This window comes from Ovis aries, chromosome 25 (assembly GCF_016772045.2).
Source record: "Ovis aries strain OAR_USU_Benz2616 breed Rambouillet chromosome 25, ARS-UI_Ramb_v3.0, whole genome shotgun sequence".
Lineage (NCBI taxonomy): Eukaryota > Metazoa > Chordata > Mammalia > Artiodactyla > Bovidae > Ovis > Ovis aries.
Genome location: NC_056078.1, coordinates 38,387,010 through 38,403,944, shown reverse-complemented (window position 1 = coordinate 38,403,944; position 16,935 = coordinate 38,387,010). Strand labels below are relative to the sequence as shown.

At 38.5% G+C, this 16,935-nt stretch overlaps 1 protein-coding gene across 17 annotated transcripts in view; it reads right to left on the bottom strand.

Moving 5' to 3' along the window:
* The window catches only part of CCSER2 (coiled-coil serine rich protein 2), a 162,671-nt gene that overhangs the window by 67,639 nt on the left and 78,097 nt on the right, over positions 1-16,935 (bottom strand). For 15 of the 17 annotated variants that reach the window (XR_006058041.1, XM_042240826.2, XM_042240828.2 and 12 more), the window contains one exon: positions 6,127-6,322. The exons of the other annotated variants lie outside the window; for them this stretch is intronic. Coding sequence is in view for 14 of the 15 variants with exons in the window: in XM_042240826.2 (XP_042096760.1) it covers positions 6,127-6,322 (196 nt within the window). In the remaining variant the exon portion in view is untranslated. The remainder of the gene's footprint in view (positions 1-6,126; positions 6,323-16,935) is intronic. 17 annotated transcript variants of the gene reach the window in all.

Sequence of the window (16,935 nt, the reverse complement as noted above, 5' to 3'; positions counted from 1 at the left end):
CAGAAAGCAGAGCAATAGCTGCCTGGGCCAGGTTTGAGAGAAGACTGACTACAAAGGGACATGAGAGAATTTTAGCAGCAACAGAAATGTCCTATATCTTGATTGTTGTGGTAGTGGTCACACAGCTGTATATATTCATCAAAACTCAAATTTTATACTTAAAATAGGCACAATTCATTTGAATGCAAATTCTACCTTGATAAAGTCAATCATTTTTTGAAAATTTGCTTCTTTTTCCTCCTCACTTTCCTTTATCTTCCTGAATGAGGCAAAAATAAATAAATAAGTCTCCAACCAAAAAGGACAGCCCAGCACAGGTTTCAGAATCTAAGGAGGTTGAAAAACAGGTCCCTGCCAGTGGCCAGCTTACCAAGGCATGTCAGAGCTTACAAGACTGAAAAGGGCATACACAGAGAGGATGGGAGAACAATTTGATACCAGAGTCAAATGTGAATAGAAAGAGGAGGATATATGTACAGCCTGGTATGGGCTGTAAGTCTAAGCAGGGTGGTGTAGAGCGGGCACACTCCCACAGGAGGGCCTTTAGAGAGCTACAAGAGCTCAAGCAGCATGAAGAGGGCATCTCTGCAGGAAAAGGCCCAGTGTCAGGTGTCAGACCCAAGTAGGGTTAAGAAGGCACCCATGTGCAGGCATCAACTGACATCTGTAGTGTCAAGCCCAAGCAGAGTGAAGTGGCATCCACAGGAAGAGAAGACTGGTGTGGTGTGTCAGAATCCATGAGGCTGACAAGGAGTCAGAGCCCAAGTAGGGTGAGGAAGGTGTACACGGGAGAGTAGCCAGGCATGGAGATTCAGAATCTTAGAGAGGTGAGGAGGTCAAGTGTACAAGAGAGGCGGTGAGAAGCTGATTATAGTCAGCTGCTGCTGCTGCTAAGTCACTTCAGTTGTGTCCGACTCTGTGCGACCTCAGAGACGGCAACCCACCAGGCTACCCGTCCCTGGGATTCTCCAGGCAAGAACGCTGGAGTGGGTTGACATTTTCTTCTCCAATGCATGAAAGTAAAAAGTGAAAGTTAAGTCGCTCAGTCGTGTCCAACTCTTTGCGACCCCATGGACTGCAGCCCACCAGGCTCCTCCGTCCATGGGATTTTCCAGGCAAGAGTACTGGAGTGAGGTGCCATTGTCAGCAGAATTGGTTAAAAGAGTAAATATATTATGGTCATCAAAGTGAAAAGAAAACTAAGGAAGTACCACAGTTTGAAGAAATCTACAAAAACATGACAACTTTTAAAAGCAACATGTGATGGTAAACCAGATCTTTCTGTTATAAAGAATACTACATCAAGACAAAGAGATGGGGAAACAGTGGCTGACTTTATTTTTCTGGGCTCCCAAATACTGCAGGTGGTGACTGCAACCATGAAATTAAAAGACGCTTACTCCTTGGAAGGAAAGTTATGACCAACCTAGACAACATATTAAAAAGCAGAGACATTACTTTGTCAACAAAGGCTATGGTTTTCCAGTGGTCATGTATGGATGTGAGAGTTGGACTATAAAGAAAGCTGAGCACCGAAGAATTGATGCTTTTGAACTGTGGTGGTGTTGGAGAAGACTCTTGAGAGTCCCTTGGACTGCAAGGAGATCCAACCAGTCCATCCTTAAGGAGATCAGTCCTGGGTGTTCACTGGTAGGACTAATGTTGAAGCTAAAACTCTTAATACTTTGGCCACCTGATGCAAAGAGCTGACTCATCTGAAAAGACCCTGATGCTGGGAAAGACTGAAGGTTGGAGAAGAAGGGGACAACAGAGGATGAGATGGTTGTATGGCATCATCGACCAATGGACAGGGGTTTGGGTGGACTCCAGGAGTTGGTGATGGACAGGGAGGCCTGGTGTGCTGCAGTTCATGGGGTCGCAAAGAATCGGACACAACTGAGCGACCGAACTGAATTGAACCCCAAGACAAAGGGCAAAATCTGAACAGGCTCTGAGGATTAAATGGTAGTAATGTGTCAATGTTTCAAATTTCCTGATTTTGAAATGCAGAATAAAGCCACAATTAAACACCACTAGAGTCCCATCACATGACAAAAATTACGAAGTCTGCTAATACCAAGTGCTGCTCAGATGTAGAACAATGCAAAAAAGCATTTACTATTTGAAAAGAGTGAAACAGACTGAACAACTTGGGGAAATAGCTTCCTATTTCTGGAATATTTCTATGCTCCATGACACAGAAATTTCACTCCTAGTTAGTTATTCCAGACGAATTTTCACACATGTATACCAGGAATACTTCATATCATTTGTCGTAGCAACAAAAAAAAAAAAAAAAAAAAAAAACCACCCTGGAAAAACACCAAAATGGACATCAATAGTAAAATGGAGAAAGAAACTGTTCAGAATTGGAGACTAAAAAAACGAAAATTAATGAAGCAGAACATAAATATCAAAGAAGCTTAAATAAAATGCTGAATGGAAGAAGCAATTCACAGAGAAATACTTAAGTATAATTTCACTTATATAAAGCTCTAAGAGACAAAACTAGTATATTTATAGGGACACAGACAGTGAGTTAGTCACTCAGTCATGTCAGACTCTGTGACCCCATGAACTGTAGCCCGCCAGGTTCCTCTATCCATAATATTCTCCAGGCCAAGAATACTGGAGTGAGTTGCCATTCCCTTTTCTATGGGATCTTCCCGACCCAGAAAACAAACCTGGGTCTCCTGCATTGCAGGCAGATGCTTTACAATCTGAGCCAACAGAGACGGCCAAAAATTAACAGAAAAAGAAACGAGGGAAGTACTAGATTCTGGAAAGGGAAGATACTGCAGTGAAGAATGAATACTTCTTAATGTCTCATCCCTTAACCTGGGTGGTGAGTATAAAACTGTGTCCTGTTATCCATTAAAAGGTACCCTTACGCTGCATACGCTCTTTTTATGTATATTTCATGAACTTGGTTTTCCTGTCATGATGAAAAAGTCTGGGGATAGAGAAGCTTGAGTTCCCTGACTTTTGTGTGGTCCTCTGCCACCACGCGGCAATCATTCAGCAGCTCCTCAACTCGCAGTGCACTCACGCAGGTGCTACTGCTGGGAACAGTCCATCCACCTGGCACTGCACCCATGTGTCCATTCCCCCCACACCCAGAGACAGAGAGAGAGAGGGACAGAGAGAGCCAGAGACCGGCAGGCAAGAGAGCTGTGTGAGAGACACACTACTGGCTTTATTCTCAACCCTGGAGCTGAGAGGAAACTATAAAACAAAACATTTGTACGGCATACCTGATAGTTCGTAAAACACTCAGGCTCATGCCAGGGAGACAGGGTATGAATCATCAGGATCAAATATTTTGTAATCCCAAAGAAAAATATCAAAGAGATACCATCATGTACTTTTCACTACTCCACATTTTTCATTTCTCACTCCAAGGTCAAAACAGATGCTGAATGTGAAAATATGATAAAAAGCAAACAGGGAAAATAATGAACTAAGAGTGAAGAAAATGGATGGGCAAAACCACTCATGCTCATGTGGGTTAGAAATATGAGAATTAACTGGAAGTCTGCATAAGGCAAGAATAGATTCCCAGTCTTGTCCCAGTCTTCTACCTCTATTCCAAGAATAAAAAAAAGCAGAAGTTTCTTCTCTGGAGAAACAGTAACAACCTGAGAAGGAAAAACACTCTACTTAGTTAAGCACTGAGGGTCCACTAATAGTCACGTGTCACTGTAAAGTGAAGCCAGCCAGCTGACAAGACAACCCATGCACAAAGAGTCCTGAATCAACTTTCTAACCCTTCAATCTTAAATATTAATAAACAACAAAGACGCATTATATATCTGAAGAAATATTCTAAAAGAAAGAGAAACTAAAACACAAAAAACAAAATGACCATTTATGAAGAGATAACAATGTAGGGAACTTGAGAAATCTTAACAAAACACAACAGAAACAAGCTACTTAATATATTTACTAAGAAAATAAGACAAAATAAGAACTGAATGATTTGAAAAAGGAAAGGCATACAATAAAGAGCTCTTAGAAACTGAAGATACAACTGCCAAGATAAATAATTCAACAGAAACAGGGAGCTGGAATATGAAGGTGAGGAAATACACCAGAAAACATAATCAAACTCAAAGAAAAGGGAAATATGAAAGAAAAAGAGACTGAAAACTCATAAATTCTAGTTTGGATTACCAAGGATTCCAGAAAGATACACTCAGACACCCAGAGAAAACAGGATAAATAAAATAATCATGGAAATGACTTAAGGAAATTTCACACTACATGAATCTTCATAAAACTCAGTGATTACCCATACATTAAGTGAATACAAACAAGTACAACAAAATTTAAATCCCAGGATATCACTGAAACTGCAAATTTCCAGAAATAACAGACTAAAAATCTCCCAGAGAGATTAAAAACAGACAAAACACAAGGTAAGATGGATTAGAATGTAGCAGACTTTTCTCAGTGGCTAAACTGGATTCTAGAAAAGAAATGACTTCAAATTTCTAAGGAAACACTCACTTCTATACCAGCCAAAGTATTCCATCCCTGCCAAACTATTACTATAAACTAAATATGAGAGTAGATAAAGAGATTTCAATGACATATCAGCTAGAAAAAAAGTACCATCCATTTGCCCTCTCTTAGTCAGTAAATTAAGGATATATTCCTGCTAAATACAAGAGCAAACTAAGAAAAAAGAAGATGAATTATCCAAGAAATAACAGTCTCAATCCTAGAAGATGATGAAAGAAATCCGTGTATGATAATTCTAAAGACACTTAGTAACCTGTTCAGATTAGAAAAGGCTGGCTCATGTGGGGAGGACAGAAATATGGCTTTTTTCATTAAGCTTCTGGATACTATGTGATTTTTTTAAAACCATATACATGTATCACACTGAAGTTTTTATAATTACTAAAAGGGACAAATTAAGAGGCTGTTATACAAAATACTGGACTAATTCAGCTTTTAACTTCTATCAGCATTTGGGGAAATGTTAAAGATATCCTAAACAGACTCTGCAATTTTCTTCTCATAATTTTGTTTTCACTACATAAACAAAGGATAAAGTCAATTTGAAATCTTTAGAAGATTTCTTTGTCAGGAGCTTCAGAGACATTGGAAAGAAAAGGCAGAAGAGGTGAGAAGTAGCTGAAATGTGTTAAATATGTATTTGGAGTTAGTACTAGCTTTACCCTGTTTTGTCTCTGGGTGTATCTCTTCCTTACAGTTCGGAGAAGGCGATGGCACCCCACTCCAGTACTCCTGCCTGGCAAATCCCACGGACAGAGGAGCCTGGTAGGAGTCAGACACGACTGAGCGTCTTAACTTTCACTTTTCACCTTCATACATTGGAGAAGGAAATGGCAACCCACTACTTGCCTGGAGAATCCCAGGGACGAGGGAGCCTGGTGGGCTGCCGTCTATCTATGGGGTCTCACAGAGTCAGACACGACTGAAGCAACTTAGCAGCAGTTACAGTTAAACTAAGGTGTAAACTCTGTGTCTGTGTTAACTGTTAACTGTCTGTGTTAACTGTTCAAACCAAGAGAATACTACTGAATCAGAAGCCAGCTTCTATTATCAGCTCACCACGTGGACGAAGCGCATCACTGCTCCGAGTCCCTGTTTTCTCCAAAAAAAATGAGAAGACTGGGGAAGTTTAAACTCGAAGGTTTCAAACCAAAGTGGGATTATGTGACTATGATTATATAAAATGCTGTTTCTTATTTCTCACTGAGCTGAAATTATAGTAGCAGTATAGTGCTGAAGTATAGTGGCACTGATGACTGAACACCTATGTTTCAGATATTAAATCACTCAATTTGTAACCATGAACTCTAGCTCTCTTAACAACCTTACAACATAGGTACTATGAAAATGAGGAAACAGAAGCAGAGAGCTCACCAAATATTATATAGCTCATAAATGTTGGTGACTTTACAGAGACCATCATGCAAAACCCCAAGTCTTTTTCTCCCCTCAGAAGAGTTTCTGTTCGGTACTATTTATGACCATTATTTCTCCACAAATATAAATAGTCATTAGAAACTCAACTTTACTTTAAAAAAATAGTAAAGTCAATCCATTTGCAATTCAAAATATCAGAGTTGAAAATGTTCCCTATATACTAACCTGATGCAGCAGCCGTTTCAGCTTGAGTAACTGAGTTTTTACAGCAGTGCAATCCTGAACCATATGCCGAAGGGTCATCTCATCCAGGATCACCGTATTTTCTGGTACATCTACAAACATCTTCTGAGCCTGGAAAAAGGGGGTCCCTCCATAGCTTTCAAAATGACCCAAAGGAGATTCTCTATAGGGAGAGCCTCTGGAAGGGCAGGGGAAGAAGTTGGAGGGAAAAGATATACAATATAATTTCAGAAAGAAAGAAAGATTATGATATTATTACAGTGATTATTACAAATCATTTATTATCACAAAGCCTTTTGACTTTTACTCATCTCAGATAGTGAATTTGCTTTCACTGAAAATTTCAATCAATTCTAGTTGTCATTAACACAGTTATCCTCTGCACTCCCTCCTTCTGTGTATTTTACACACTGGTTATGTAAAGCTTATTCTTTAGGAACTAGAGTAGAAATAAAAACTTCTGGGGAAAGGTCTTGCCTGGAAAAAATTATACTTATTTTATTTTTCTGCACTGATTGATCTTTAGCTTTTAATTTTAGTTACTCTCTTAAACTTCACATCTTTTTTTAGCTGTTACCCTCATTAATTCCCAGTTTAGATATACCCCTGGACTCCTATTTCTGGGAAGTTCCAGCAGATAGTTAAGACAAATATAGTGTTATTCTTCTTTTGTTTTTACATTGCTGATAAACCATCTTTTCCAGTAAAGATTAAACAAGGTTTTACCAAAGTCTTAAACACACCACGTATTTCCTAATCTTAAACTACCTTTAAAAAATCTTTTTTTTAATTTTGTTTTTTAAATTTTAAAGTTTCCTTTGTTCCATACAATAACATACATGTTGAATAAGAGGGAATAAAAACTAAGGGTAATGTGTTTCATGGACATGAAAAACAGAATGTTTTAACCAGTAGTCATAGCTATAGCAATCTAAAAATTACTGTATTCACATTACACATAATCCCAGTTAGTTTTTAATATAAGAACTTGTGATATATGTAAAATTTCAATATTTAAAATAATACACTAAAAAAGTATTCTCTCCAATATAATATCTACATTAACATATCAGGATTAAACTTAAATTCATGGATGCATTAAATTTCAAAAGTAGAAATACATTTTCTAATAAATTTTCTAGGTTTTAACAAATATTCCCAAATTTCTAAATTCTCAAATATTCAATATGAGCTTGGTTTTCATAAGGTAATTATTCTTCTCTGAAGCTACTTCTCATATTTGATTTCAGGCCTGATTTTTCTTTCAACCCAAGAAAGAGATTTTTAAGAACATTTAAATGCTGATCCACAGATAAGACCCTAATTTGTTCACATTTAACTATTTTATCTTTGTTGATTCAAAATATAGTTGAATTGTTAAATTTTAAATAATGATAATTATTACTATGACTTTACCATCTGTAACTGAATAGACAAGATATATACAGAGTAATGAAAAATTTTTCTAGTAAGACAAAAAGAATCACCTGGCAAATGAATAGTAGAGACAAGAGTTATGTTCTTGAAGAAAAAGCTGACATAATTTGGGAAATTTTTTTGACTAGGAAAGAACTTGGGATGAATTATAAAGTACGAGGTTTGAGTTGGGCAGGAATGAAAGAAAAAGAAAATAGAAAAGAAATGGCACAAAAGTGCGTGTTTTTCAGGGACAAGGAGACTCTCACATATGGCTTAGGGGACCACAAACAGCCTGAATCCAATTCATTCTTCTACTTCATCCCTCCATATACTTGCCTCCCTCAGACCGACTTTTTAATCCATAGCCAATTTACCAGAGACTGCCAAAGCATGAATCAGGAATGGAATAACGGCCTATATTAGATTTAGGCATAAATATGAACTGTATGTAAGGAAGTGATGAATTAAAAACATTTCGAAGGAAGGGTCAAAAGGTTTTGATCACTAATTGATTATGGGGACAAAGAACTGGCACCTAGAGAAGCCAAAATAGTGTAAAAGACACAGCTCCAGCCTAGAACTTAAACTTTTATGTTGGCTGATAGTAACTAGCTATTGAAAATACTCAATATTCTTTGGGCCATAGATTCTCTCAGTGCTGTCCAGAGCCTACCAAATAAAGTTCATATGCCTTAAGTTGCATTTCTAATACCTCCACCATGAGACCCAAAACTAAACTTATATCTCGTCCGAGTCTTAATGACCTTCAACTAGATAAAACTGTTTTATGATCCATAACTTATTTTATAGCATAAATGAAAGAAACCTGCATACATGTCACCTCTGATTATAAGCCCTTTAAAAACAAGGATTTACTCATTTTTACATTATCCAATTAATGCAGATTATCTGAGTTCAAATCTCAGCTCTGTCACTCACTAGCTATATAACACAAAGGGCAAGCTGCTTTAGCTATGCTTCATTTTCCTGACTTATAAAATGAGAATAAGAGTATCTTACTAGGTTGGTAAAAGGATTAAATGAGGGAATAATATATGCTAAAGTGTTTGGAATGGTGCTTGATATGTAATAATTGTTAGGTAAAAACCAATTACTGATATATTACTATTACTATCAATAATTTCTAACTTCTTTATATTGAAAATTTTTTCTAACACAAATGTCAAAAGAACACTATAATGCCATATACCCTTCTCCTAAATTACCCAACTGATAAATGTTGACATAATGCTCTATTAATATGGGTGCAAACTGTTACTAAACCATATGACAGTAAGGTGGAAATAACATAACATCTCAACGAGGGCCATGTGAAGGTTGCTGGGGAATAAAATGAGTATAATTGAGAAGGTACAAAGACAGAAGAAGACAAAACTGAGACAGAAAGCAAATATATGAGAGGCTGTTTTCAGAAAATAAAAAGAGACTTTAAAACAGAAGGGAAAAACAAGATAATGAAGATTTTGAGATTTCACCTTCTGAGAAGATGATGCAGTTCACAAAGGAAAATCTGCATCTTTGAAAAAGACTGAGAGGTGAAAACATGAGACAAAGAGGACTGGACAAAACACCTTATGTTAGCTGGACAGTCATAAATTTGTACTTCTGTACAGATTTTAACAATCACTGACTTCTAAAGAGAAATTAGGTCATGAAAGCAGCAGAAGACTTCAAGCTGCTTTGGAGAAAACACTGGAAGGTGAGCAGTGTGTTTGCAAAGGCAGAACCTATGTGGTCAATCACAGGCCAAACAGGCTGGTGGATATGAAGAACTGAACCAATACAGGTATGGATGAAGGTAAAAATCACCTCAGTGGTTAAGAAGCATAAGAATGAAATGCTCACTATCATCAGTATCATTTAACATTGTTCTGTAAGTACAGCCAATAAAATCAACAACAACAACAACAAAAGAATCAGAATAACTACAAAAAGGAATCTGTAAGAAATAAGCTTTTTCAAAACCAATTTAAATTTAAACCATATACAGGAGCAGCACCTGATATTCAATCCACACATCAAATAATCACTTGGCTGCATAATCACATCGCAATTTCGAAGTAATCTCCCCAAATTATATGGCTCTATCCATACATTTACATTCTTCTCCACTTCTATCAGAGCTTCTTTATGACTAAGACATGTGATTTTTGCGTGAAACTGAAGATTTGTAACTCATAGGTTAGAATGGTGAGTGGAGATACTCTGTGTGTGTGAGAGAGAGAGAAAGAGAGGGATTTGGGGATTTTTCTTTCTCATTTATCTCCTAATCTCAATCACAGTTTGACTTCACAAAACCTTTAGCTTTTTTCTCACTATTAATAGAAATGGTATATTAAAAGTTAAACACATGTATTTTTAACATCATGGTTATCTATTCTTTAATGCTAGATTCAACATAATCTCAATTAAAATCCAAACAAGATAGTCTGTGGATATTAACAGTGATTCTCAAGTTTATATGAACAGGCAAAAGACCCAGAATAACCAACATAATATTGAAGAAAGTCAGAATACTGATACTATCTTACAGACTTTCTGTATCAACTGACAGTAATCAAGACTGTGATAGAGACAAAAAGGTTAATGGAACAGAATAGAAGGTCCAAAAATTCACCCATACAGTCAACTGATCCTTGGTAAGCAACAGAGTTCCAGAAAAAATCTACTTCTGTTTTATTGACTATACCAAAGCCTTTGACTGTGTGGATCACAATAAACTGTGGAAAGTTCTTCAAGAGATGGGAATGCCAGACCACCTGACCTGCCTCCTGAGATATCTGTTATGTTGGTCAAGAAGCAACAGTTAGAACTGGACGTGGAACAACAGACTGGTTCCAAATCAGGAAAGGAGTACGTCAAGGCTGTATATTGTCATCCTGCTTATTTAACTTAATGCAGAGTACATCATGAGAAATGCTGGGCTGGACGAAGCATAAGCTGGAATCAAATTGCCGGGAGAAATATCAATAACCTCAGATACGTAGATGACACCACCCTTGTGGCAGAAAGCAAAGAACTAAAGAGCCTCTTGATGAAAGTGAAAGAGGACAGTGAAAAAGTTGGCTTAAAGCTTAACATTCAAAAAACTAAGATCATGGCATCGGGTCCCATCACTTCATGGCAAATAGATGGGAAAACAATGGAAACAGTGAGAGACTTTATTCTGGGGGGGGGGGCTCCAAAATCACTGCAGATGGTGACTGCAGCCATAAAATCAAAAGATGTTTGCTCCTTGGAAGAAAAGCTATGACCAACCTAAACAGTATATTAAAAAGCAGAGACATTACGTTGAAAAAGCAGAGATATTATGTTGCTGACAAAGGTTCATCTAGTCAAAGTTACAGTTTTTCCAGTAGTCATGTATGGATGTGAGTTGGACTATAAAGAAAGCTGAGCACTGAAGAATTAATACTTTTGAACTGTGGTGTTGGAGAATACGCTTGAGAGTCCCTTGGGCTGCAAGGAGATCAAACCAGTTAATCCTAAAGGAAATCAGTCCTGAATAATCATTGGAAGGACTGATGCTGAAGCTGAAACTCCAATATTTTGGCCACCTGATGCAAAGAACTGACTCACTGGAAAAGACCCTGATGCTGGGAAAGGCTGAAGGCAGGAGAAGAAGGGGACAACAGTGGATGAGATGGTTGGATGGTATCACTGACATGATGGACATGAGTTTGAGCAGGCTCCAGGAGTTGGACAAGGAAGCCTGGTGTGCTGCAGTCCACAGGGTCACAAAGAGTCGGACATGACTGAGCAACTGAACTGAACTGACTGATCCCTAGTAAAGGAGCAATGGCAATTCAAAGGAAAGAAGACAGTCTTGTCAACAAATAGTAGTGAAATAATTAGACATTTATACACCAAAAAAAAAAAACCCACCTTGCACACCTTTCACAAAAATTAACTGAACACTGACTGGTCAAAGATCTAAATATAAAATGCAAAACTACAAAGTAACAATGAAAATTTAGGTGACTTTGGCAATATGTTTTTGGATATGACACAAAAAGTACAACCCATGAAAGAAAAGACTGGCAAGTTGTCCTGCATAAAATTAAAAATATATGCCCTGTGAAAAATATCATTATGAAAATGAAAATGCAAAACACAGACTGGAGAAAATATTTGTAATAAATGTATCTGACAAAGGATTGGCATCTAAAATATATAAAGAACTCCGAAAGTTCAACAAGAAAACAGCCAATTTTAAGAATGAGCAAAAGCTCTAAACAGACATCTCACTAAGACAAAACACAGATATAGACAATAAGTCTATGAAAAAATGCCCAAAATCATACCATTAGAGAACTGCAAACTAAAACAACAATGAAATGCCACTGAACACCTATCAGAACGATCAAAATCCACAACACCAAATGCTGACAAGCGTATGCAGCAGCAGGAGCTCCTACTCATTGCTGGAAGAGAAGTGCATGCACAGCCATGGCAATCTCTTACCACACTAAACACGCATGCGTGTGTGCGTTCATGCTAAGTCGCTGCACTTGAGTCCGACTCTGTGGGACCCCATGGACTGCAGCCTGCCAGGCTCCTCTGTCCGTGGGACTCTCCAGGCCAGAATACTGGAGTGGGCTGCCATGCCCTCCCCTCCAGGGGATCTTCTGGACCCAGGGATTGAACCCTGGTCTCTTCTATCTCCTGCATTGGCAGGCGGGTTCTTTACCACAAGCACCATCTGGGAAGCCCAAATCAAATATATTCTTACAATATAATGCCACAATCATGCTTCTTAATATTTACCAAAATGAGTTGAATAATTACCCACATAAATGTTTAGAGCAGCTTTATTCATAATTACCAAATTCAGAAGCAATCAAGTCATCCTTCAGTAGGTAAACGGATAAACAAATTGCAGTTCATCCAGACGTGCATGAGCGAGTGTGCTAAGTCACTTCAGTTGTGTCCAGCTCTTTGCAACCCTACAGACCGCAGCCTGCCAGGCTCCTCTATCCATGGGATTCCCCAGGCAAGAATACTGGAGTGGGTTGTCTTGCCCCGCTCCAGGGGATTTTCACGACCCAGGGATCAAACCCACATCTCTTGTCTACCTTCACTGGTAGGTGGGTTCTTCAGTTCATCCATACAATGGACTCTTTCTTAGTGATAAAGAGAAACGACTGTTCTTAAGTGAGATAAAGCCACAGAAAGACATGGAGCAACCTCCAATACATATTGCTAAAAGAAGCTGATCTGAAAAGGCTACATTCTGTTTCCAACTGTATGGCATTCTGTTTAAAAGGTAAAGCTATGGAGACAGTAAAAAGATCACTGTTTCACTGTTTGTCAAGAACGTTTCCAGGGGGCAGGGGTTCAGAGGTGAAGAAAAGGATGAATACATGGAGGATGTGGGGTTTCAAGGACAGTGAAACTATCCCGTGTGATACAGTAGCAGTAGATACACGCTACTGTGCATGCGTCAGTCCACAGAATGTACACACAACCCACTGGTTCAAAGCGTTGTGAGTCCTAATGTAAACTATACATTTTAGTTAATAATAATGTGTCAGTATTAACTCATTAATTGAAACAAATATTCCCCATTAATATAAGATGTTAATAACAGAGAAACTGTGTATAAGAGTTAAGGAAATACATGCGAATTCTGTACCTTCTGCCTAAAATTTCTGTAAATCTACAATTGCTCTAAAAAATAAAGGCCATTAATTTTTTTGAACAGTGATGACAAAAGGAAAAGAAGGAAGGACTTAGAGAACAGCAGAATCAAAGATCTCCAAAAACCCACTCCCACACAAAAGCTCTAAGAGTGTGTGTGTGTGAGTCTCTCAGTCGTGTACAACTCTTCGCGAGTCCACGGACCGTAGCCCTCCAGGAATGAATTCATTCTGTCCATGGAATTCTCCAGGCAAGAATACTGGAGGGAGTCGACATGCCCTTCTCCAGGGGATCTTCCCAACCCAGGGATCGAACACAGGTCTCCCACATTGTGGGCAGATTCTTTACCGTTTGAGCTATCCAGAACACTGGCAAATTTGGCAAAATCAACTTTTCAGAACTCTAGAAACAACCAACGGAGAAGGCAATGGCACCCACTCCAGTACTCTTGCCTGGAAAATCCCATGGATGGAGGAGCCTGGTGGGCTGCAGTCCATGGGGTCGCTAAGTTGGACATGACTGAGCAACTTCACTTTCACTTTTCACTTTCATGCATTGGAGAAGGAAATGGCAACCCACTCCAGTGCTCTTGCCTGGAGAATCCCAGGGACGGGGGAGCCTGGTGGGCTGCCGTCTATGGGGTCGCACAGAGTCAGACACAACTGAAGTGACTTAGCAGCAGTAGCAGCAGCAGAAACAACCAAATCAACTCTGGAATTAACAACTAAAAACCACTTACTGAAGAAAACCAACCGACTTTCATGAGACCAAACTCTGTGACATTTAATTTATTCTATTTCCTTATTTATCTTCCTAGCTCTGTGGTAGCTTGAAAAACAATAGCTTTACAAGTGCAGTAGCTGTGACATTCAGCAATCTCTTAAGGGTGAGATGGGAGGTAAACTGGGATTGGAACTCTCCAAGCAGCACCGTTTCCAGAAGTGTTACTATTTGACCTAAATGGCACCTCCCTAGAAAAGGTCCACTCTCAGCAGTTGTTTTATTTGACCTGATTCAGAGCTCCCTCAATGGGAACAGCCTTAACTCTAATATGTTTTAAAAGAGAAAAGAGAAGAAAATTAGTGACAATGGTTTAAAAATCTCAGCTGCCTGAGATGGCAATACCAGTTGGGACAAAGAAGAAAGTGAAAAATTTTAAAGGAAAACCTGAGGAATCACATGTCCACAGGAAGCTTTGGAAAGCCCTAACATATTCCTAGGCACAGAGAAGGCCATACACGTGTGGAAGTCAAGGAAATACCTAAGAAAGTCTTAATCCCTCACCTTTGGCTGATGTTGAGCCTCTGAGCAAACAGGAAATGAAGGCTAAGGCAGTACTGCAAACTGCTTATCATGTTGTTGAAGGTATCCCTGAATACACACACACACACACACACACACACACACACACAGCCCCTTGGAAAAGGCTGGAAACTTATTGGTGCAAGGCATTTAAGGAAACTGCTTTCTAATCATTAGTTCCCAAATATGATAAACTAAAAGAGAGACACATCATATTCAAACCAACAAAAGCCAAATAAAAAGTAAGAATCCTGAATACAGCAAGAAAAACTGTTCTTTTATTGTGTTAGAAGACATGCTCAGCAAGATTAACAGCTGATTTTTCAACAGAAAGCATAGGAGTTATAAAAGAAAGGCTTTCCTGTTAACCAAGAATCCTATATGCAGCAAAACTATCCTTTAAAATTAAAGACAAAAAAATAAAATTAAATTAAAGACAAACTAAAATATCCCCAGATAACAACCTAATTTGTTGCCATCAAATCTTCCCTACAAGATATACTTAAGGTGGAGACTTTAATGTTTCCTCCTCATTAACAGATAAAACAACTAAGAAGGTCACCAAAGAAAGAGAAGATGTGAACAACACTACAAACTAAGAAAGCCTAACAGACACCCACAGATCATCTAAAAGAGTAAATCAGCAATCAGAACACTCACTGCAAAAAAAGTCCCAGGCCCAAATAACGTCGACAGCTAATGCTACAAAATAGTACATCAAGAGTTAACAAAACTGCTTCACAAACTCTTCCAAAAATAGAAATGAGAGAAACACTTCCCAATTCAATCTGTGTGATAATATCAAACACACACACACACATACACAAAATCTCAAGAAAACTACAAATACTTGTTATGAATGGTATAGAAAATCCTCAACAAAATACTTAGCAAGCTGAATCTAGCAACATCTAAAAGGATATCATGACCAAGTGGGATTTATTTGAGAAATGTTAAGTTAGTACAACATCTGAAAAATCAATCAAAGGCATACATCACATTAACAGCATGAAAGGAAAAATAATTATATCAATAGACACAGCAGTAGCATTTGACAAAATCGAATACCCTTTCATGATTAAAAAAACACTCAACAAAATATGAACAGATGGGAACTTCCTCAATCTGATAAGGACCATCTATGAAAACCCACAGTGAACATCATATTTAACAGTAAAAGATTAAACACTTTGATCCTACGATCAGAAACAAGACACAGATGACTGCTCTTATCACTCAACTTGTACTAGAGGTTCCGGCCACAGCAATCATGTGGGGCCGGGGGAGGGAGTATCCAGACTGGAAAGAAAAAGGTAAAACTATCCGTATTCTCAGATGACAGATTTTACATATTAATGTAAGAGGAACTAGGGAGCCAGAAGTTCAAATGAATCACGTACAGGAACACTGGAGGCTACATTTAGAGTTGTAGCAAAACTTACAGTGCAGAGGGAAGTGAGCCTGGGGCCAAGACTTTTGTAAACTAGGGAATGGGACCACTAAGGAGAAGCTGATAAAGACAAATGCCCTAAGTGTCAAAGGAAAGAGGTTTAGGAACCCTTCATTCAGAAGTGAAGATGAGGAATGGAGACAAAGCCTCACCCCTAAACAGAACAGTTCTAGAGTGACTAGAAAATAAGAATCCTTCATCTAAGAAGGCTACTGAGGAATCAGTACACTTGGGAAAAAGTTACAATCAGGAAAATGTAGGGGGAGAGGTCAAGGATGTGGGTTTATTAAGATGTAAGAGAATTTCACTTGGCTAGTGAAGCTGTAGGGAAAAGGGGAGGTCTGGAGAGAAAAAACGGAATAACAGGTTAGGTCAGGTGAAAAGAGAGAGCAGTACCGACAAAAATACAGAGAAAGTAGATGAGCGGTTCTGAACCACCAGTCTCCTGAGTTACAGATATGACATAATCCTATAATTAATTATGACAACGATGAGAATTAAAGGACAGACAAGAAAGAGAACCAGCAACATTTAAGAAGTCAAAGAATGGGAAGAGGAACTTTTACACATGTTACATGTTAAAAGGCCCTGGGGCTAGCACATCCAAATCTTTTAAAGTCAAGGTATAGAAAGAAAGTAATAGTTCTAAGGTTTGCTGGAGTAAGGCTTAATTTGGATGAGGTTTTTCTACCATCCACCCCATAACTGGCTCTAAGAAATCTAAGAGTCCTAAACCTCTCACAGCTACCCAAAAGCCTGAGGGGATCAATCAGCTGCTTAACTTATAACTAGTTGCAAGAAACCAGTGTGTGTCAATTCATTTGTTGGGAAGTTCTGCCCTGAGTCAAATCAGCAACCATCAACAGTATTATGCATTTCTCTCTCCTCATTCAGACTCACGAGTGCGGATGACCCACAAATCACTAGGACCTCAGAGTACACTGCTTACAAGGGATCTG